The sequence below is a fragment of the Papilio machaon genome, chromosome 13, assembly GCF_912999745.1.
Source record: "Papilio machaon chromosome 13, ilPapMach1.1, whole genome shotgun sequence".
Lineage (NCBI taxonomy): Eukaryota > Metazoa > Arthropoda > Insecta > Lepidoptera > Papilionidae > Papilio > Papilio machaon.
In genome coordinates this window covers 3,442,771-3,465,179 of record NC_059998.1, presented here as the reverse complement: position 1 = coordinate 3,465,179, position 22,409 = coordinate 3,442,771, and the positions used below count along the sequence as shown (strand labels likewise).

Genomic DNA, 22,409 nt, shown 5'->3' with positions numbered 1-22,409 from the left:
AGTTTTGCCGACTTTGAGCGGATGCTCGCTGAAGTCGGCGCTCTTGTGGCCGATGTGCACCCCACCCCTGTGGTGTTCGCTGGAGACTTCAACGCCAAATCGAGTGCATGGGGTTCTCCGGTGACAGACCTCAGGGGGGAGACACTGGCGGACTGGGCGGTGTCCACGGGGCTCGTCCTCCTGAACAGGGGGGCGGCCCAGACGTGCGTGCGCAGTCAGGGCGGGTCTATCGTGGATCTTTCATTCGCCCCGCCCTGGCTCGCCGCACGAGGAGGTGGAGAGTGGAGGAGGGGGTGGAGACTCTGTCGGATCATCGGTATATCCGGTTCGACATGGTCTCCACCCCCGCGGACGCTTCGGCCGTAACGCCGGACCGTCCCTTGCCGGGAGAGGGCCCACGGTGGAAGGTGTCCACCCTGGACCCGGAGCTGGCCAAGGAGGCGGCCATTGTGGAGAGGTGGGGCGCCAATGGCACGTTGAACAGCCTGGACGCAGACGCGAGGTGCGAGCGACTAGCTGGAGCACTGACTCGCGTCTGCGACGCGGCGATGCGACGCGCAGGTCCGGCCCTCCCGCGAACGCGGGTGTACTGGTGGAGACCTCACCTGGCCGGTCTTCGTACGGCTTGCCAGGTGGCACGCCGCACGTACACCCGCAGCCGCAGAAGAAGCAGGAGGGACCTGGACCAAGAGGCGCTGCTGCTCGCCGCGTACCGGGCCGCTCGTGCGGCGCTGACCTCGGCCATAAAGGCCGCCAAGGAGGAAGCCTGGAAGGAGTGGCTCGAGAGCCTGAACCGTGATCCGTGGGGGCGCCCATATAAGATCGTGAGCCAAAAGCTCCGACCATGGGCCCCCCCGCTAACCAGGTCTCTCGACCCGCTCCTCACAGAGCAGATGGTCAGCTCCCTCTTCCCGGCAAGGGAGGAGGTGGTGCCGCCGAGGATGGCGGCGCCGGATCCTGAGGGACCGGCCGTATCGGGCGAGGAAATCCCGCCCGTATCTGAGGCCGAGCTCGGAGCCGCGATTCTGAAGCTAAGGCTGAAGAACCGCGCTCCGGGCCCAGACGGCGTCCCTGGGCGCGCCCTCGCCCAAGTCGTGCCGGTCCTTCAGGAGGAGACGCTGACCCTGTTGTCGGAGTGATTGGCGTCCGGAAGAGTCCCGCGGCGGTGGAAGACAGGTAAGCTCGTGCTTCTCCGGAAGCCCCGCCCCATCGTGTTGCTCGACGAGGCGTGCAAGCTGTTCGAGCGAGTGCTCGCTGCGCGTCTCGTCGCGCACATGGAGGCGGTTGGGCCCAATTTGAGCGGCGGCCAGTTCGGCTTCCGTCGCGGGCGGACCACCATTGACGCCATCACCCGACTCAGGGACAGGGTCGAGGAGGTTGTCGGCCACGGGGGAGTGTTGTTGGCGGTGTCGCTGGACATCGCGAACGCCTTCAACACGATCCCCTGGCCGACAATCGCGGAGGCGCTGAGGTACCACCGCGTCCCGGGGTACCTCAGGCGAGTCCTTGCGGACTACTTCGTAAGCCCCCCCGCGGCTATTCCATCGTTGTGAGCGGCACCCCCATTGCTGTCGGGGGGACTATGAAATATCTTGGTCTCGTCCTCGACAGCCGATGGGGGTTCGGTGAGCATTTCCGGATACTTGCACCAAAGCTGGTGAAGTATGCGGGAATGCTCACCAGGCTGCTCCCCAACTGTGGGGGGGCGGGCGGTGTATGCCGCCGCCTATACGACGGTGTGGTGCGCTCTAAGGCGCTCTACGGAGCGCCCATTTGGGCGTCGAGGCCCCTGAGCAAGGATAACATGGTCCTGTTGCGACGTGCGCAACGGACCATGGCTCAGCGGGCCTCCAGAGCGTATCGCAACGTCTCGTACGAGGCGGCGTGCCTCATCTCCGGGAGCCTCCCTTGGGACCTCGAAGCCGGGGTCCTGGCGGAGGTTTACCGGAGAAGGGCCCTGATGCGGCATAGAGGTGAAGAACCCCTCCCGGAAGAGATCGTACGCTGGAGGAAGGAAGGACGTGACGATCTCTTCCGGCGATGGGAGGAGAGGTTGGCGGACACCTCGGTGAGCAGGCGACTCGTCGAGGCTGTCCGCCCCGTCCTGCGCCAGTGGGTGGAGGCGAAGCACCGGGAGCCGACTTACTTCCTGACACAGCTTCTCACAGGGCACGGCTGTTTTGGCCGTTACCTGTGTGAAGTTGTGGGAATTGAGTCGGATCCCGGTTGCCGACATTGCGCGACCGGCGCCGTGGACACGGCCGAGCATACGCTCGCCGTGTGCACGGCCTGGGACGCTCAACGCGCCACACTCACTGGCGCAATAGGACGCGATCTGTCGCTGCCGGCCGTTGTTAAATCGATGGCCGACAGCGAACAGAGCTGGGCCGCCATCGCCTCGTTTGCACGCGAGGTGATGGCCGCCAAGAGAGAAGCCCTGCGGGAACGGGAACGCGCCAGCGAAACGCTGCCGCCCCGCAGGGCCCCAGCGAGGGGCCGCCGGCGTACGAGGTACGCCGCGGCCCTTCAACCAATTTGAGGTGGCCACGCGCGGCAGGCCGGGGGGCCTGCTGCGCCGAATGTGGCGGATGCCCTCTCTCCTGTGTTCCGAGGGAGGGCATCATAGGGTGATGGGAGGGGGTGTTAAAAACAGCCCCTCCCTACACGTGTCGAGCCCCTCCTACCAAGGGGCTCCCCTAGCCGGGTCGTGGATAAACTAACGTAGATGCCACGGCCCGGTCAGGCGAAGGAGAACACCGCGGGGTTTAGTGGGTATTCCGGTCGCCTTCTGCGGCCGGCGAGTCCCACACGAAACCGTCCCTGCTGCCCTCGCAGCACGGACGGCGAAGTGCGTAAATGCATTCCCCGCGTCAACAAAAAAAAAACATTAATATAGTAGTACTACCATGTATCATATGGTAGTTCTTTTATTATTTGTCCTTAGGTTCGAAATATTAATACAAACGGATAAAAAGAAAGTTATAAAATTGTATTTTAATTTTATTCATCATTTTTCTAATTTTGGAAAGAAAAATTTAAACACTCTGCAATCCGGTATAACATAGTGCACTACTAAATTCATTTAAATAAAAGTTGATGTTATTATTGCCGGGGCCTGGCTTTAAGCGTTCTCATCTCGAGTTGCCTGTAGTTAGGATGCGTGTTATGATTCCCCGTTACGGAATATTTTCAAACGTTCACCTTTTTAATTAAACAACTGAGGAGTAACTGGATTTTCAAGTAGTAAAAAGATTATTCCGACTTTCCAATGACGTAAACCAATAAAAGAGACATAAAATTATAATAAATTCAACTACAAATATAGTATCCATAGTATCTTACACGATTTTTATCACATGTTACGAATTATTTAAAGTTTTTTCATCAAGTCGTCTTATAAACAAATGAAATTACAGGCTGCTACATTGCAACTGGAATCTCGCAGAGATTCTAGATTACACTGTTGTGTATCGTCATTACAATGTAGTTCCACGGCCGCAACATACATAGAAAATGCCGTCAACTGTCTTTTTGAAAAAAAAAAACTGTGATGAAAAGTAATAAAAGGTAATTAACAGTAGAAACTCAAGGTTATTTTACGACTAAAATGAACGTTTACCAAAATCGTTATAATATTGGTATCCATAATTTATAATTGTCCACCATAAGAGGTAAATTTATGAAATGTATATGAATGTTTCTCGTTAACGACATAGAACTAGTAAGTTAATACTTTGTCAACACGTCCGGGATAATTCCCTTCATCTGCGTCCAATTTATCATGTACTTAGTTGGAACTAACTTTATACAGATCCACAACTCCCCTGCCTTCGTAACTTGTTAGTTTCGCAATGTTAATGTAATCTATAGTTTATTAACTTATTAACTTACTCCCGAACTTAATAATCGTTTCGAAGATTATTTAAATTACTAATAACTAACAAAGTAAGCTTACTTTTTTCACTTCACAACGCAATACTACAAAAACACTTTGTAGCCACGTCTTGCTCCTCCGAGTATCTTCTTCAGACTGATCGTCAGACTGACGTGCAAGGGTTTATATAACCTCAAGTCATGTCCCCACCACTTTTGAGTCAATGTGTATATTTTTTTTTCTGAAAACACAACATAATTAATATTAAGAGTCTCCCACCAACCTCCATTATATATGTGACTCTTTGTCCATATTAGGACGTTCCTGTAAGAGTCTCCCACCAACCACCATTATACAATGGTGGTTGGTGGGAGTGACTCTTTGTCCATCTTAGGTCGTTCCTGTAAGAGTCAGATATGAAATTTTGATTATAAAAATTATTAAAAAAAAATCAGTACTTACATGATGACAGTGGCGGGTTCCTTGCGGTTGAGGCAGAATTTGATTTTTTCACTTCACAACACAACACTACAAAAACACTTTGTAGCCACGTCTTGCTCCTCCGAGTATCTTCTTCAGACTGATCGTCAGACTGACGTGCAAGGGTTTATATAACCTCAAGTCATGTCCCCACCACTTTTGAGTCAATGTGTATTTTTTTTTTCTGAAAACACAACATAATTAATATTAAGAGTCTCCCACCAACCTCCATTATATATGTGACTCTTTGTCCATATTAGGACGTTCCTGTAAGAGTCTCCCACCAACCACCATTATATATGTGACTCTTTGTCCATCTTAGGACGTTCCTGTAAGAGTCAGATATGAAATTTTGATTATAAAAATTATTAAAAAAAATCAGTACTTACATGATGACAGTGGCGGGTTCCTTGCGGTTGAGGCAGAATTTGATTTTTTCACTTCACAACACAACACTACAAAAACACTTTGTAGCCACGTCTTGCTCCTCCGAGTATCTTCTTCAGACTGATCGTCAGACTGACGTGCAAGGGTTTATATAACCTCAAGTCATGTCCCCACCACTTTTGAGTCAATGTGTATATTTTTTTTCTTCTGAAAACACAATATAATTAATATTAAGAGTCTCCCACCAACCACCATTATATATGTGACTTTTTGTCCATCTTAGGACGTTCCTGTAAGAGTCAGATATAAAATTTTGATTATAAAAATTATTTAAAAAAAAAATCAGTACTTACATGATGACAGTGGCGGGTTCCTTGCGGTTGAGGCAGAATTTGATTTTTTCACTTCAGAACACAACACTACAAAAACACTTTGTAGCCACGTCTTGCTCCTCCGAGTATCTTCTTCAGACTGATCGTCAGACTGACGTGTAAGGGTTTATATAACCTCAAGTCATGTCCTCACCACTTTTGAGTCAATGTGTAATTTTTTTTTTTCTGAAAACACAACATAATTAATATTAAGAGTCTCCCACCAACCTCCATTATATATGGGGTGCTAGGGTCGGAAACCTCCACGTTGGGCCGCCGCTTGGATTGTTCTGGGACAAGTCCCGGGGGAATGGAAGCGGTTGGTCCGGTGCACCCTGGACGGCGGCAGATGGGTTCCTTTCCTCTACGGGGGGGAGGGAAGTCATCTGTCGCTGACCAATATCTGGCCAGCTGACCCATGTAGGGGTCGTGGGATGGCGGACCTCCAAGGTCCGCGGCGAGGCGCTCTTTTAAGAGCGCCCCGCGAGTTGCCGGGTCTGCCCAGTGCACGGTCCGGCTCTGTTTTCAGAGTCGACTGGTGTACTGGTGCAGACCGGCGTCGTCGCCGGCTTAGTCGGCATGGGAGCGGTGTTCTCCCCATTGTCGGTCCTGTTGGACAGCGGTCTTCGGACGTAGTTTCGGCGGGAGTATTCCGCGGCGCGACGGTTCCCCTGGGTGTGCTAACCCGCACTCAGGGGGATGTCCTTCGGGACAACGTCGGGCAACCTGTCCCGGTCAGACTGTGTCAGTTGATCATGTCTAGTGGCGTCGCCGGGACAGGGGGCTTGCCTTCATTGGCCGGCCCAAGACAAGGATCAGTCACTAAAAACCCGACAGCGAAGTCGTTCAAACCTGCGGATACCGGCGGACCTCCGCAGTATGTACGCCCAGTCTGGGTACAGGGGGCTCTGCCTGTCTGGAGTATCCTTTCCCCCACACTCGTGGGAACTATATGGATACAGAACACAAAAAACACAACGACGACAATGGCAACGCACAAAGGATAGAAGAGACGCACAACGATGTGGAAGCAGTCGAAGGCGGGAACAGGGCCGCGGGTGTGGCCGTCCGTGAGTTGCGGGTATCGCTCTCTCGGTGCGACTCGCCCATGGTCCTGGAGAGGAGGCAGCTGTCCGATACGGACAGTGGCAGCTGCGCCTCATTAGAGGCAATCGGGGGTGAGGGCATGCGCTCAAGATCGCGCTCCCCACCCAGCCGATTTTGGCGAAAGCGGTCGCTGACGCCGGAGGAGGCATCGGCAGGCGCCAGAACAACGGCGCCGCGAAAGAGAGGCCGCGGACGCCCCATAACAACGAGGGAGTACGCCGGCCTGGCCAGAGCAAAGGCGGAGCTCAACGCCCAACGGGAGCGGGAGCTAGAGCTGCAGGCGGAGGCGGAGCTGGCGGCGCAGGTCATGGAGAGGAGCCGGGTGCTGCGAACCCGGGCCAGGGCGGCGATGCCCGAAGGTCCGGGAGAGGCGGCGTCCGGCGAGCACTCCGCCGAAGACCTCGCCGGCACGGTCGAGGCGGCGCTGGACGTAATTGCCAGCGTCGCCAAGAAATCGGCCAAAATGAAGTGCCAGCACATCGCCAGTGTCCGCGAGGCAGTGGCGACCATTTGCGAGGCAGTGCGAGCTCTACGAACCCGCACCGAGTCGCAGGAGGTCGTCCACCTGCAGGCCGAGCTGGCTGCGATGAGGGCGGAACTAGAGGCGGTTAAGCGGCAGGCGGCGGCCCCCCCGCAGATGACCCGGGAGGAGATCCTATTCATGGTAGACTCCCGGATCGCGGGTATTGGCGACCGCCTGCTGCCCGAGCCGAGATTGCGCCCTCCGCTGGCTGCGGACGCGCATAATGCCGGCCGAGCTGATGAACTGGCGGCCAAGCTGCGGGCGACCATCGGCGATGTGGCCCGCGTCTCCCGGCCGGTGCTCTGCGCTGAGATACGCATCTCCGGTCTGGGTGATGCGGCCACCAGCCAGGCGGTGGCAGCGCAAGTAGCGAAGTTGGGGGGTTGCCCTCCCGAAGGTGTGAAGGTGGGCGCCATAAATCGCCTACCTGGCCGCCAGGGCACCGTGTGGGTGAAATACCCTGTCCTGGCGGCCAAAAAGATCGTCGACGCTGGCCGGTTCACGGTCGGCTGGTCGACGGTGAGGGCAACCCTCCTGGAGGGGCGGCCGCAGCGCTGCTAACGCTGCCTGGTCCCCGGCCATTAGGGGGTGCAGTGCGACTGCGGCGTCGACCGCAGCGCGCTGTGCTTCCGATGTGGCCAGCGGGGCCACAAGGCCGCGTCGTGCGAGGAGGAGCCCTCCTGCGCAATTTGTGCGTCGGAGGGCGTCGAGGCCGGTCATCGTCTGGGACACAAGAAGTGCCCAGCGATGAACCGGCCCCCCAATAGAGGCGGCAAGAAAAAGACAGGCGGGGGCAATCAGGGACCCCCCGCCTCGTCGTCTACAGCAGCCGCTGACACGGAGGCGATGGACACCGCCCAGTAATAATGGCCCCCAGTGTCTCGATCCTGCAGGCGAATGGCGCTCCGGCCGTAACGCCGGACCGTCCTTTGCCGGGAGAGGGTCCACGGTGGAAGGTGTCCACCCTGGACCCAGAGCTGGCCAAGGAGGCGGCCATTGTGGAGAGGTGGGGCGCCAATGGCACGTTAGACGGCCTGGACACAGACGCGAGGTGCGAGCGGCTAGCTGGAGCACTAACTCGCGTCTGCGACGCGGCGATGCGACGCGCAGGTCCGGCCCTCCCGCGAACGCGGGTGTACTGGTGGAGACCTCACCTGGCCGGTCTTCGTACGGCTTGCCAGGTGGCACGCCGCACGTACACCCGCAGCCGCAGAAGAAGCAGGAGGGACCTGGACCAAGAGGCGCTGCTGCTCGCCGCGTACCGGGCCGCTCGTGCGGCGCTGACCTAGGCCATAAAGGCCGCCAAGGAGGAGGCCTGGAAGGAGTGGCTCGAGAGCCTGGACCGTGATCCGTGGGGGCGCCCATATAAGATTGTGAGCCAAAAGCTCCGACCATGGGCCCCCCCGCTAACCAGGTCTCTCGATCCGCTCCTCACAGAGCAGGTGGTCGGCTCCCTCTTCCCGGCAATGGAGGAGTGGGTGCCGCCGAGGATGGCGGCACCGGATCCCGAGGGACCGGCCGTATCGGGCGAGGAAATCCCGCCCGTATCCGAGGCCGACCTCGGAGCCGCGATTCTGAAGCTAAGGCTGAAAAACCGCGCTCCGGGCCCGGACGGCGTCCCTGGGCGCGTTCTCGCCCAAGTCGTGCCGGTCCTTCAGGAGGAGACGCTATCCCTGTTGTCGGAGTCCCGCGGCGGTGGAAGACGGGTAAGCTCGTGCTTCGTTCCTGTAAGAGTCAGATATAAAATTTTGATTTTAAAAATTATTTAAAAAAAATCAATACTTACATGATGACAGTGGCGGATTCCTTGCGGTTGGGGCAGAATTTGATTTTTTCACTTCACAACACTACAAAAACACTTTGTAGCCACGTCTTGCTCCTCCGAGTATCTTCTTCAGACTGATCGTCAGACTGACGTGCAAGGGTTTATATAACCTCAAGTCATGTCCCCACCACTTTTGAGTCAATGTGTATTTTTTTTTTTCTGAAAACACAATATAATTAATATTAAGAGTCTCCCACCAACCACCATTATATATGTGACTCTTTGTCCATATTAGGACGTTCCTGTAAGAGTCAGATATAAAATTTTGATTATAAAAATTATTTAAAAAAAATCAATACTTACATGATGACAGTGGCGGGTTCCTTGCGGTTGAGGCAGAATTTGATTTTTTCACTTCACAACACAACACTACAAAAACACTTTGTAGCCACGTCTTGCTCCTCCGAGTATCTTCTTCAGACTGATCGTCAGACTGACGTGCAAGGGTTTATATAACCTCAAGTCATGTCCCCACCACTTTTGAGTCAATGTGTATTTTTTTTTTTCTGAAAACACAATATAATTAATATTAAGAGTCTCCCACCAACCACCATTATATATGTGACTCTTTGTCCATCTTAGGACGTTCCTGTAAGAGTCAGATATAAAATTTTGATTATAAAAATTATTTAAAAAAAAAATCAGTACTTACATGATGACAGTGGCGGGTTCCTTGCGGTTGAGACAGAATTTGATTTTTTCACTTCACAACACAACACTACAAAAACACTTTGTAGCCACGTCTTGCTCCTCCGAGTATCTTCTTCAGACTGATCGTCAGACTGACGTGCAAGGGTTTATATAACCTCAAGTCATGTCCCCACCACTTTTGAGTCAATGTGTAATTTTTTTTTTTTTTCTGAAAACACAACATAATTAATATTAAGAGTCTCCCACCAACCTCCATTATATATGGGGTGCTAGGGTCGGAAACCTCCACGTTGGGCCGCCGCTTGGATTGTTCTGGGACAAGTCCCGGGGGAATGGAAGCGGTTGGTCCGGTGCACCCTGGACGGCGGCAGATGGGTTCCTTTCCTCTACGGGGGGGAGGGAAGTCATCTGTCGCTGACCAATATCTGGCCAGCTGACCCATGTAGGGGTCGTGGGATGGCGGACCTCCAAGGTCCGCGGCGAGGCGCTCTTTTAATACCGCGCGCGCGCACCCAGCGTACGGACGTACTAATTTTTATAGAAAATACATTAATCGTTTATTCGTTTAAGAGGTGTTCGACGAGAATGGTTCAGTGCAAAAAGTGCAAATTATTCCTTTCCTTAACGAAAGATGACGTGATGAAATGCAAGGGTTTGTGTGACTCTGTTTACCATAAAAAATGTGTCTCAAAGGAGTTCCAAAAAACCCAGCTGTGCGAAGCACGTCTCCATCAAGTATCTAGTGTGCAAGCACCTAAAATAAATATAGATACGGGAAAAGCCACTGTCGAATCGTTGTTGGCTGAGGTGAACAGCAAACTCGAAATTATTTATGAAACAAAAAAGAAAATTGATGAACTAACCGAAGCTGTCGACTTCTACGCTGAACAGTATCAAATGATGCTGAATTTTAAGGAAACTGCTGAAAGGAAGATGAATTCACTGGAAAATACAAATAAGTATTTACAAAAGTGTAATGATTCGCTGCAGGAACGAATTTTTACTTTGGAACAAAAAGAAGTTGAAAAAAATATTGAAATAGCATGCCTAGACGAGTCGGAGAACGAAAATACGAAAAAAATAGTTGAAAAGATTGCACAGAAATTAAATCTAAACATGAACCAAATAGAAGAAGCAAAGAGGGTAGGACGAGAAAAGAAAGATGAAGGTCGGCCTAGGCCGATCGTCGTGACCTTACGCTCCAAATCAGCAAGAGATGAATGGATTGCTTGTAGAAAAACTCTCATTATAAACAAAGATATTATCGGAAACAATAATACCAAGAGGGTATATATAAACGAAAATCTTCCTAAAAATACGCGACAATTATTATGGAATGCGAAAAAAATGCTAAAAGATGTATACAAACATATATGGCCACAAAATCTTAAAATTTTGGCAAAAAAAGACGACAACTCTAAAATCTGCTGGATCCGCTCAGACGCCGATATCAATAGTATGTGTTTCAATAACACACACGGCGGCACCACAAAATAAATAAATTATAACTTGTTGTTTGAACTCTCAAAACGATAATATGGAAGATATTTTGTCACATATTGAGGATACATATAATTATAAAAAATTTATAGATATCAATGAATGGAGTAAAAACCTAAAAACATCATCAACATACTTTAAAATAATACATTTGAATATTCGTTCCTTAAGAAAAAAGTTTGATGAGCTACTTGTATTGTTGCAGAGCACTGATTTCAGCATAGACATTTTAATTTTAAGTGAAATTGACATTAAACAAGCAGAATTATCGCTGTATCACATTGACGGTTACGATATGAGCGCATTTACGAGAGAAAACCGCCGCGGAGGAGGCCTGTTAGTGTATTCGAAGAATGAGTTGCACTTGCAAACAGTAAACACGAAAAGTGTCGCATCGGAAGTATTACATAGTTATCTATACAGCTCAGGATACACCCTTCATATAATCTCCGTATACAAGCCACCTAATACGAACAATCTACGTTTTATACAAGAATTACTTTCATTGCTTAAGAAGATCCCTGAAAGAGAGGACGTTATCATTATAGGTGATATGAACATTAATTTATTCGTAGCAAACGCAACGAGCGAGAAATATAAAAACGTATTGTATAGCTGCGGAATGCGAAGCGTCATCAATGAATGTACGCGGGAGGAAGTGCGGGGCGGCCGGCTCGCGACGTCATGCATAGATCATGTATGGGTGCGAGTGCGCTGTCGTCGTCTTGCGTCTCACATGTTCACCTGCAAACTGTCGGATCACTATGTGGTGGGGGTGAGTATTGCTAAGCAACCGAACGGCTCGGACGATGTAAGTTTACCAATCAGCAATAATAAATCTTTCTCATTGAATAATAAAATAATTAAGCGCGAATTGGAACTGGTCGACTGGGACTCTTTCTTAACATTGGAATGTCCTTTGTTAATATACGAACAGTTAAGTAATGTTTTTAAAGTTATTTATGATAAAGCAAAAATTTTGAAGAATTCTATTCCAAAAAAACGGGTAATGCAGCCGTGGATAAATAAAAAGATCAAAATTATGATAGATAGGAGGGATGAATTATTCAGAAGGTGGAAATCTAATCCCAAAAAAAGTACTTATAGATTAGAGTATACAAAACATAGAAATCAGACTAATAAACTAATAAATAAAGCTAAAAATAAATATAGAAAACAGGAATTAAAAGACTGTAATGGGGATATAAGGAAGGTATGGGAGGTTATTAATTGCTGGTTGGGAAATAAACAAACGAGTCTTGACGATGTTGTTACTAAATATTTGGGCAAGACAAATAGCTTAAATGACATTTGTACAAAATTTTCAGAAACTTTTACGAAAGAAATTGTAAACATAAAACACCAATGTAATGTTAAGTTACTCAATCGTGAGTCCTATGTAATACCAAGTGATACGACTTTTTATTTTAGAAATGTTACCACAAACGAAATTAAAACGATTATCGCGCGCCTTAGCAGTAAAAAGTCGCCTGGCTTGGATGGAATAAGACCTCAAGACCTATTACTTATTAAAGATAAATTAAGTCCATTATTGGCAAAGTTTGTAAATTTAAGTATCAGAACAGGCTTATATCCAGACATTCTAAAAAAGGCTATTATCCGCCCAATTTATAAACAAGGAGATCATTGTGACTATTCCAACTACAGACCGATTGCAATATTGCCAGCTATAAATAAGATTGTTGAGAAGGCGATAGTGCTAAGATTAAGTAATTTTCTTGAAAAAAATAGCATAATTACAGACAAACAACACGGATTTCGAAAATCGCGTAGCACGTCCTCGGCCCTTGCGCGTTTTACAGACGACATTAATGAAAGCCTAGATAGTAGAATGTATGTAGTCCTTTTATTTATAGATTTTAAGAAAGCTTTCGACACTCTGGATCATGAGCAGCTGCTCACTGCTATGGACGAGTGCGGAATTCGAGGGCCAGTTAGTCAATGGTTCAAACAGTATCTGAGCAATAGAACATTATGTACAAAGATAAAAGATACTATCGGGGAGGAGGAAATTATAAGCTCTGGAGTTCCTACTGGATCGGTGTTTGCCCCCATAGGCTACATTATGCACGTAAACAGCATGGTGAATGTAATTAAACACTGCAAGACCTATATGTATGCTGATGATACGTGCATGATATACGCAGACCGGGATATTACACTTATTGAGAGTAAAATGCAATCGGACTTGGTTAATGTCATTAAATGGTCTCACGATAACGGAATTATAATAAATATACAAAAGACAAAATGTATGTTGCTCCAATCGCCATATTTAAATAAGCCGAGGGCGTCCATAAACATTATAGGTCATTCGTACGAGTGTTTGCACAAAACAGAAAACATAATATGTAATTATAACTGCAAACCAATTGAATTTGTTGATAAATATAAATATTTAGGGTTAACTATTGATACTACATTTAATTGGAAGTTGCATACAGAATTAGTGTGTAATAAATTAAGATGTATTTTATATAAATTCATATATCTTAAAAATGTAGTTGATAAATGCACTTTACGTATGCTGTACCATGCTCTTGCCGACTCAGTAATTAGCTACGGTCTATCTGCTTATGGACGCACATTCCGAACTTACATAGATAGAATAGAACATCTACAACTAAGATTTATTAAACTAGTAGTTGATAAAGAAAGTAAAAAGAAATGTAAACAGAGAGGTGATTACAAGTTATTGTTTAAACTCAGTGGTATTCTACCAGTTATAGAAAAAATCAAATATTTGTTGGCAACTGAGCAATGTAGTAAAAATTACTTTCTCGATAAAAAGTATGTGTATGGTAGTCTAAGAAAGTCAGCCCGTAATGTGTTTGATGAACCATGTGCGCAAAACTATTATGGAGAACGGACGCGTAGATATCTGGTGCCGCGATTATTTAATGCATATGAACTTCAAGAAGATAGCCTGAAAAAAGGCAGCGATAAGAAAAAATTCAAAGCGCTGTTACTAGATACCTACGCTACCGAGTAGGTAATTGTTTCATTTTTAGCTTAATTTATATTTATATTTTAAATTTTAGCGTCTCATTTGTAGTAATAAGTATTAGTGTATTGTAAGGATTTTGGGTGCAGTTTTTCGCCAATAAACTGCTCTTGCAGTTTGGCGAAATTATTTTTTTGTTATCAAATTTGATGTACTGCTTAAATAAATAAAAAAAAAAAAAAAAAAAGAGCGCCCCGCGAGTTGCCGGGTCTGCCCAGTGCACGGTCCGGCTCTGTTTTCAGAGTCGACTGGTGTACTGGTGCAGACCGGCGTCGTCGCCGGCTTAGTCGGCATGGGAGCGGTGTTCTCCCCATTGTCGGTCCTGTTGGACAGCGGTCTTCGGACGTAGTTTCGGCGGGAGTATTCCGCGGCGCGACGGTTTCCCTGGGTGTGCTAACCCGCACTCAGGGGGATGTCCTTCGGGACAACGTCGGGCAACCTGTCCCGGTCAGACTGTGTCAGTTGATCATGTCTAGTGGCGTCGCCGGGACAGGGGGCTTGCCTTCATTGGCCGGCCCAAGACAAGGATCAGTCACTAAAAACCCGACAGCGAAGTCGTTAAAACCTGCGGATACCGGCGGACCTCCGCAGTATGTACACCCAGTCTGGGTACAGGGGGCTCTGCCTGTCTGGAGTATCCTTTCCCCCACACTCGTGGGAACTATATGGATACAGAACACAAAAAAAACAACGACGACAATGGCAACGCACAAAGGATAGAAGAGACGCACAACGATGTGGAAGCAGTCGAAGGCGGGAACAGGGCCGCGGGTGTGGCCGTCCGGGAGTTGCGGGTATCGCTCTCTCGGTGCGACTCGCCCATGGTCCTGGAGAGGAGGCAGCTGTCCGATACGGACAGTGGCAGCTGCGCCTCATTAGAGGCAATCGGGGGTGAGGGCATGCGCTCAAGATCGCGCTCCCCACCCAGCCGATTTTGGCGAAAGCGGTCGCTGACGCCGGAGGAGGCATCGGCAGGCGCCAGAACAACGGCGCCGCGAAAGAGAGGCCGCGGACGCCCCATAACAACGGGGGAGTACGCCGGCCTGGCCAGAGCAAAGGCGGAGCTCAACGCCCAACGGGAGCGGGAGCTAGAGCTGCAGGCGGAGGCGGAGCTGGCGGCGCAGGTCGCGGAGAGGAGCCGGGTGCTGCGAACCCGGGCCAGGGCGGCGATGCCCGAAGGTCCGGGAGAGGCGGCGTCCGGCGAGCACTCCGCCGAAGACCACCTCGCCGGCACGGTCGAGGCGGCGCTGGACGTAATTGCCAGCGTCGTCAAGAAATCGGCCAAAATGAAGTGCCAGCACATCGCCAGCGTCCGCGAGGCAGTGGCGACCATTTGCGAGGCAGTGCGAGCTCTACGAACCCGCACCGAGTCGCAGGAGGTCGTCCACCTGCAGGCCGAGCTGGCTGCGATGAGGGCGGAACTAGAGGCGGTTAAGCGGCAGGCGGCCGCCCCCCCGCAGATGACCCGGGAGGAGATCCTATTCATGGTAGACTCCCGGATCGCGGGTATTGGCGACCGCCTGCTGCCCGAGCCGAGATTGCGCCCTCCGCTGGCTGCGGACGCGCATAATGCCGGCCGAGCTGATGAACTGGCGGCCAAGCTGCGGGCGACCATCGGCGATGTGGCCCGCGTCTCCCGGCCGGATCTCTGCGCTGAGATACGCATCTTCGGTCTGGGTGATGCGGCCACCAGCCAGGCGGTGGCAGCGCAAGTAGCAAAGTTGGGGGGTTGCCCTCCCGAAGGTGTGAAGGTGGGCGCCATAAATCGCCTACCTGGCCGCCAGGGCACCGTGTGGGTGAAATACCCTGTCCTGGCGGCCAAAAAGATCGTCGACGCTGGCCGGTTCACGGTCGGCTGGTCGACGGTGAGGGCAACCCTCCTGGAGGCGCGGCCGCAGCGCTGCTAACGCTGCCTGGTCCCCGGCCATTAGGGGGTGCAGTGCGACTGCGGCGTCGACCGCAGCGCGCTGTGCTTCCGATGTGGCCAGCCGGGCCACAAGGCCGCGTCGTGCGAGGAGGAGCCCTCCTGCGCAATTTGTGCGTCGGAGGGCGTCGAGGCCGGTCATCGTCTGGGACACAAGAAGTGCCCAGCGATGAACCGGCCCCCCAATAGAGGCGGCAAGAAAAAGACAGGCGGGGGCAATCAGGGACCCCCCGCCTCGTCGTCTACAGCAGCCGCTGACGCGGAGGCGATGGACACCGCCCAGTAATAATGGCCCCCAGTGTCTCGATCCTGCAGGCGAATGTCAAACACTGCGTCGCGGCTCAAGATTTATTGATACAGACCGCGGCGCAGTGGAAGATCGACGTAGTCATAGTCGCCGAGCCGTACTACGTCCGCGCCCGTGATGATTGGGCGGGCGATCGCGACGATTCGGTGGCTATCGTCGCCTGGAGACGCACGGGCCCCACACCCTTCAAAAGTATAACAAAGGGTCGCGGTTGGGTTCTTGCGTCGCTGGGCGGCATTGCAGTGATCGGGGTGTACTTCGCGCCGAGCAGGAGTTTTGCCGACTTCGAGCGGATGCTCGCCGAAGTCGGCGCTCTTGTGGCCGATGCACACCCCACCCCTGTTGTGGTCGCCGGAGACTTCAACGCCAAATCGAGTGCGTGGGGTTCTCCGGTGACAAACCTCAGGGGGAGACATTGGCGGACTGGGCGATGTCCACGGGGCTCATCCTCCTAAACAGGGGGACGACCCAGACGTGCGTGCGGAGTCAGGGCGGGTCTATAGTGGACTTGTCGTTCGCTGGTACTCGGTGTCCCGACCGGCTCAGTGTTCGGGCCGGTTGGGTACATCATGCATGTAAATAGTGTGGTCAATGTGGTCAGAAACTGTAGCGTGTTTATGTATGCAGATGATATGTGCTTGTTGGTGGCCGGCAGAGATTTAAAGATGATGGAAAGGATGATGCAAGATGATTTTGATCAAGTAACACAATGGGCGCATGATAATGGTATACTTTTAAACATAGGAAAGACAAAATCTATGCATATATATTCACCCTACAATAGGGATGCAAAGCAAGATGCAAGCCACGGAATTAATTTAATTGGCCATTCGTTTGACTGCTTCCACCGGGGTATGCAGAATGGGTGCAACTGTCCGAGAGTAGACTGTGTCACTACTTTTAAGTACTTAGGCCTAACGGTCGATAGTTGTTTTAATTGGCGCCCACATATAAATACTGTATGTAATAGATTAAGGTCTGTATTGGCAAAAATCTATCAGCTCAAAAGTGTCGTTAATAAATCCATACTGTTTATGGTATATCACGCGTTAGCAGACTCTGTGATTAGTTACGGCTTAAGTTCGTATGGGTTAACATTTAAAACTTATATTGACGAAATTAAAAAAATTCAGTTGCGTTTATTGAAATTAATTGTGGATAGAAAAATTAAAGATAAGTGTAAAGACGATTATTATAGACTTTTTAAAGAGTGTCAGATATTACCTGTAGATAAAAAAACTCAATACCTTATAACGTTACAAGCATATCAAAAAGAGAAAGTCTTAGACGAAGGTACTCATAGTTATAATACTAGGGCTGCTGCTGCAGGCAAGCTGCGTGAAGTACGGGTTAAAAATTACTATGGGAAACGCACTAAAAGATATTTAGCTCCGAAATATATTAATAAATTCTTATGTATTTTAAATAGCGCGACGACACACAGTGGGATCGCCCTGAAGAGAAAACTAAAGAATATATTGTTAGAAGAATAAGTAATTCCTCACACATCTTTGCTAGCTAAGTTTTGTACACTATACCTAGTTTAGATTTAAGATAGGTATATATATATATATATATATATACATATATATATATATATATATATGTAATCATTGTTTTCTTTCTTTTTAGTCTTTTTTAAAATTGTATGTTGATTAAGAAGGTGCGACGCCTACAAACTACGGAAGTGGTTTGGCGAGATAGTTATGTACATATATTATTGTCAACATATTATAAATAAATTAAAAAAAAAAAAAAAAAATTAGCCCTACCCTGGCTCGTCGCACGAGGAGGTGGAGAGTAGAGGAGGGGGTGGAGACCCTGTCGGATCACCGGTATATCCGGTTCGACATGGTCTCCACCCCCCCGTAACGCCGGACCGTCCTTTGCCGGGAGAGGGTCCACGGTGGAAGGTGTCCACCCTGGACCCAGATCTGGCCAAGGAGGCGGCCATTGTGGAGAGGTGGGGCGCCAATGGCACGTTAGACGGCCTGGACACAGACGCGAGGTGCGAGCGGCTAGCTGGAGCACTAACTCGCGTCTGCGACGCGGCGATGCGACGCGCAGGTCCGGCCCTCCCGCGAACGCGGGTGTACTGGTGGAGACCTCACCTGGCCGGTCTTCGTACGGCTTGCCAGGTGGCACGCCGCTCGTACACCCGCAGCCGCAGAAGAAGCAGGAGGGACCTGGACCAAGAGGCGCTGCTGCTCGCCGCGTACCGGGCCGCTCGTGCGGCGCTGACCTCGGCCATAAAGGCCGCCAAGGAGGAGGCCTGGAAGGAGTGGCTCGAGAGCCTGGACCGTGATCCGTGTGGGGGCGCCCATATAAGATTGTGAGCCAAAAGCTCCGACCAAGGGCCCCCCCGCTAACCAGGTCTCTCGATCCGCTCCTCACAGAGCAGGTGGTCGGCTCCCTCTTCCCGGCAATGGAGGAGTGGGTGCCGCCGAGGATGGCGGCACCGGATCCCGAGGGACCGGCCGTATCGGGCGAGGAAATCCCGCCCGTATCCGAGGCCGAGCTCGGAGCCGCGATTCTGAAGCTAAGGCTGCAAAACCGCGCTCCGGGACCGGACGGCGTCCCTGGGCGCGTTCTCGCCCAAGTCGTGCCGGTCCTTCAGGAGGAGACGCTGTCCCTGTTGTCGGAGTGCTTGGCGTCCGGAAGAGTCCCGCGGCGGTGGACGGGTAAGCTCGTGCTTCGTTCCTGTAAGAGTCAGATATAAAATTTTGATTATAAAAATTATTTAAAAAAAATCAGTACTTACATGATGACAGTGGCGGGTTCCTTGCGGTTGAGGCAGAATTTGATTTTTTCACTTCACAACACTACAAAAACACTTTGTAGCCACGTCTTGCTCCTCCGAGTATATTCTTCAGACTGATCGTCAGACTGACGTGCAAGGGTTTATATAACCTCAAGTCATGTCCCCACCACTTTTGAGTCAATGTGTATATTTTTTTTTTCTGAAAACACAACATAATTAATATTAAGAGTCTCCCACCAACCTCTATTATATATATCGGCGTGACCATCTTATAAAAATATCTCACTGTTGAAATTAATTAAATAACTCTTGTAAATACGTTCTTACAATCGATTAATTGATTAAAAAACTTCATTTATTGTAATTTTTAGATTAATTTACAAACGATTACTAAATTCAAACACTTTATTGTAAGTCTCATGAGGGTATAAATAAGAATGTTCCGGCGGCACAGTGTCAGTCTCAGTACGACCGCCGGAGTGTTCAGAGCTCTTTAAGGAGGCAAAAACTCTGCTGAGAAATATAAGGATATTCATCAAAGGCTGCGTTTCATTTAAGGATGAGCAATGCTAAAAATGATGGTAATGGTGCTACCACCACTGACGTTGTGTGTTTCTCAAACACTTCGGGCGGTGCTCATCCGACATCAGAAGTGGGATTACAAGAGCTTTCAGCCCACGAATTCACTTCGGTAGCTCATCCGCCGCCTAATGAAGTAGAACAAAATTCTCAGCGATGATGGAGATGATGCAGAAGATGTCCGAACGGCGCTCCACCCGCAGAAACAAAAGTCAAGATCAATGATATCTACCTCCCATCGTTTGATCCGGATACAAACGTCGGTGTACGAGAGTGGTGCAAGCACATAGATCAGGTAATCAAAGCTTATAACCTTAATGATTTAGACATCCGGATGAAGGTGTGTAGCCTGTTGAAAGGACGCGCCAAAATGTGGGTAGATGATTGGATGGTGACCACTTTTAAATGGGAGAACAGTTGACCGTATCGGCGGAGAATGAATCAACCCAGAATGAATTAACCCAAGAAGGTGATACTGTTTCAAATCAACCTCTTCCATCAACCTCTAGAGAAATACGTATGCTGATCATCAAAATAAAATTGTAAGTACACATTTTATTACTATTAAACTACTACCATAAAGACCCTCCGAGATATCTACGAGACCCTACGAGACCCTACGAGACCCTACGAGAATCTACGACACTCTACGAGACCCTACGAGAATCTACGACACTCTACGAGACCCTCCGAGACATCTATGAAAAATCTACGAGACCAATGTTCAGAACATTCATAGTCATAACATTCATGATTGTTTGTTTAGTAATTAATTCGCAACATACACTGTTGATTAACAATAGGTTACTGATTAGTGACAAGTTGCTTACAGATAGCGAACTCAGAGAAATACTCTTCAATGATTACAGGTGAACAAACAGGTTTCTACGAGGCTGGTGCAGAGCGCGCACCGCCTGTCAGCATGGCCGTATCGGCGTGACCATCTTATAAAAATATCTCACTGTTGAAATTAATTAAATAACTCTTGTAAATACGTTCTTACAATCGATTAATTGATTAAAAAACTTCATTTATTGTAATTTTTAGATTAATTTACAAACGATTACTAAATTCAAACACTTTATTGTAAGTCTCATGAGGGTATAAATAAGAATGTTCCGGCGGCACAGTATCAGTCTCAGTACGACCGCCGGAGTGTTCAGAGCTCTTTAAGGAGGCAAAAACTCTGCTGAGAAATATAAGGATATTCATCAAAGGCTGCGTTTCATTTAAGGATGAGCAATGCTAAAAATGATGGTAATGGTGCTACCACCACTGACGTTGTGTGTTTCTCAAACACTTCGGGCGGTGCTCATCCGACATATATGTGACTCTTTGTCCATATTAGGACGTTCCTGTAAGAGTCAGATATAAAATTTTGATTATAAAAATTATTTAAAAAAAATCAGTACTTACATGATGACAGTGGCGGGTTCCTTGCGGTTGAGGCAGAATTTGATTTTTTCACTTCACAACACTACAAAAACACTTTGTAGCCACGTCTTGCTCCTCCGAGTATCTTCTTCAGACTGATCGTCAGACTGACGTGCAAGGGTTTATATAACCTCAAGTCATGTCCCCACCACTTTTGAGTCAATGTGTATATTTTTTTTTCTGAAAACACAACATAATTAATATTAAGAGTCTCCCACCAACCACCATTATATATGTGACTCTTTGTCCATATTAGGACATTTCTTAAGAGTCAGATATAAATTTTGATTAAAAATTAACTAAAAAAAAACATAAGTTACTTACATGTTGAGAGTGGCGGGTTCCTTGCAGTTCAGGCAAAAATTTTTGCACTATTCACTTCAACTTACTTTCCAATGACACTTTTCAGTCACGTGTTGCTACTCCGAGCATCTTCTTCAGACTGATCGTCAGACTGAGGTGCAACGGTTTATATACACTCGAGTCTTCACCACGTATAAGTCTCCCACCAACCGCCGTTTTATTTTTAAAAAACTAACAATACCATCTAATCATACGCAGGGTTTGCAAAGTGCCGTCTCCTCAAAGAGCAAACCACGATCAGATATGTCGTTCCTTTGTCTTGATAAAGACAATCCTGTAAGTGTCGGTTGGAAATTCATTTAAATTAATCCTTAGCATTAAGATGCACGATGCAATAAAATCATGCTCTATAAAAAGAATAACCTTTTTTCATTGCCATCATAACATAAATGCTATAAAAGTAAAAATAATAATTATGAAACAATAAACAAAAATTATTAGTTATTTACTTTAAATGAAGCAAAATAACAGTGTCATTGATAGTATTAGTTATCACGAATATACGCTTGTTCGACACAGGATCGATGACTTACTAAATACTGCTCTCAAGAATTCTCTCAGAAATCAGGTGGGCCTCTTCTCTTCACATTAAATGATCAGGCTTAGCAGAAGCTTTTAGAAAAATCAATTGCCAATAAATAAAACACTAAATATTTTAGATATTTAAACAGTTATTACCGATTTTCTACGTTAATTACAGTATTCAATAGTTTGTCTTAATTATATTTGAAACTAAACGTGATTTACAAATAGATCTCCCCGTCGTGTCTTCTTCGTTTCTATACTAGGTACAAGTTGAAGCCATGTTTAAAACAATATCCATTTTTAATTACGGAGACAGTGCTTGTACAGTTAAATGCTGTTTCCATTCCGCGTTGATTGTTCGTCGTAAAATACGCGATACGGACTTGCCGCTTTTATATTTAATTACTGAGATTTTTCTGTTGTTTTTTTCTTTAAATTGCTTTTTATTGATCATATTATGATAGCTTTTATATTAAGTAAAGCCAAAGGCATGTACAAAAGTTATTACCGCTCAATTTTATTCTAATCAATAAGCAATCGTTAATGACAAATTCAATAGTGACTTAAGCAATATTTTCACACACTAAGTGATCATTTGACAATTCCGTATGTTATTTAAAAATAATATAATTAAATAACTTTGAGTTATAATTACTTGTAAGAAGACAAGTCATAAAAGTGTAAAGTTGAAGGTAGTTGACACTTTGTAACGAGCTAACCGGTGTGTTCCGTTTTGATGAGTGCAACATGGCGTTACTCTTTTAATAAGCGTC

The 22,409-nt window shown here is 48.2% G+C and overlaps 2 protein-coding genes across 2 annotated transcripts; both read left to right on the top strand.

Moving 5' to 3' along the window:
- The first annotated feature begins 7,608 nt into the window (after positions 1-7,608).
- LOC123721585 lies at positions 7,609-8,031 on the top strand. The gene has a single exon (XM_045680692.1). It carries the CDS (start codon positions 7,609-7,611, stop codon positions 8,029-8,031), a length of 423 nt encoding a protein of 140 aa, XP_045536648.1.
- A 7,924-nt stretch (positions 8,032-15,955) lies between these two features.
- Positions 15,956-18,310, top strand: LOC123721584. Its single transcript, XM_045680691.1, has 5 exons — positions 15,956-16,349; positions 16,602-16,700; positions 17,205-17,317; positions 17,404-17,454; positions 17,741-18,310. Exons 1-5 carry the CDS (start codon positions 15,956-15,958, stop codon positions 18,308-18,310), a joined length of 1,227 nt encoding a protein of 408 aa, XP_045536647.1.
- Positions 18,311-22,409: the final 4,099 nt, after the last annotated feature.

Coding starts and splice junctions, on each gene's coding strand:
- LOC123721584 (XM_045680691.1), top strand. CDS start 15,956: ATGGCCCCCAGTGTCTCGATCCTGCAGGCGAATGTCAAACACTGCGTC. Junction 16,701..17,204: donor ACAATGGGCGCATGATAATG/GTATACTTTTAA, acceptor TATTACCTGTAG/ATAAAAAAACTCAATACCTT. Junction 17,318..17,403: donor CTGCAGGCAAGCTGCGTGAA/GTACGGGTTAAA, acceptor TATTTTAAATAG/CGCGACGACACACAGTGGGA.
- LOC123721585 (XM_045680692.1), top strand. CDS start 7,609: ATGGCCCCCAGTGTCTCGATCCTGCAGGCGAATGGCGCTCCGGCCGTA.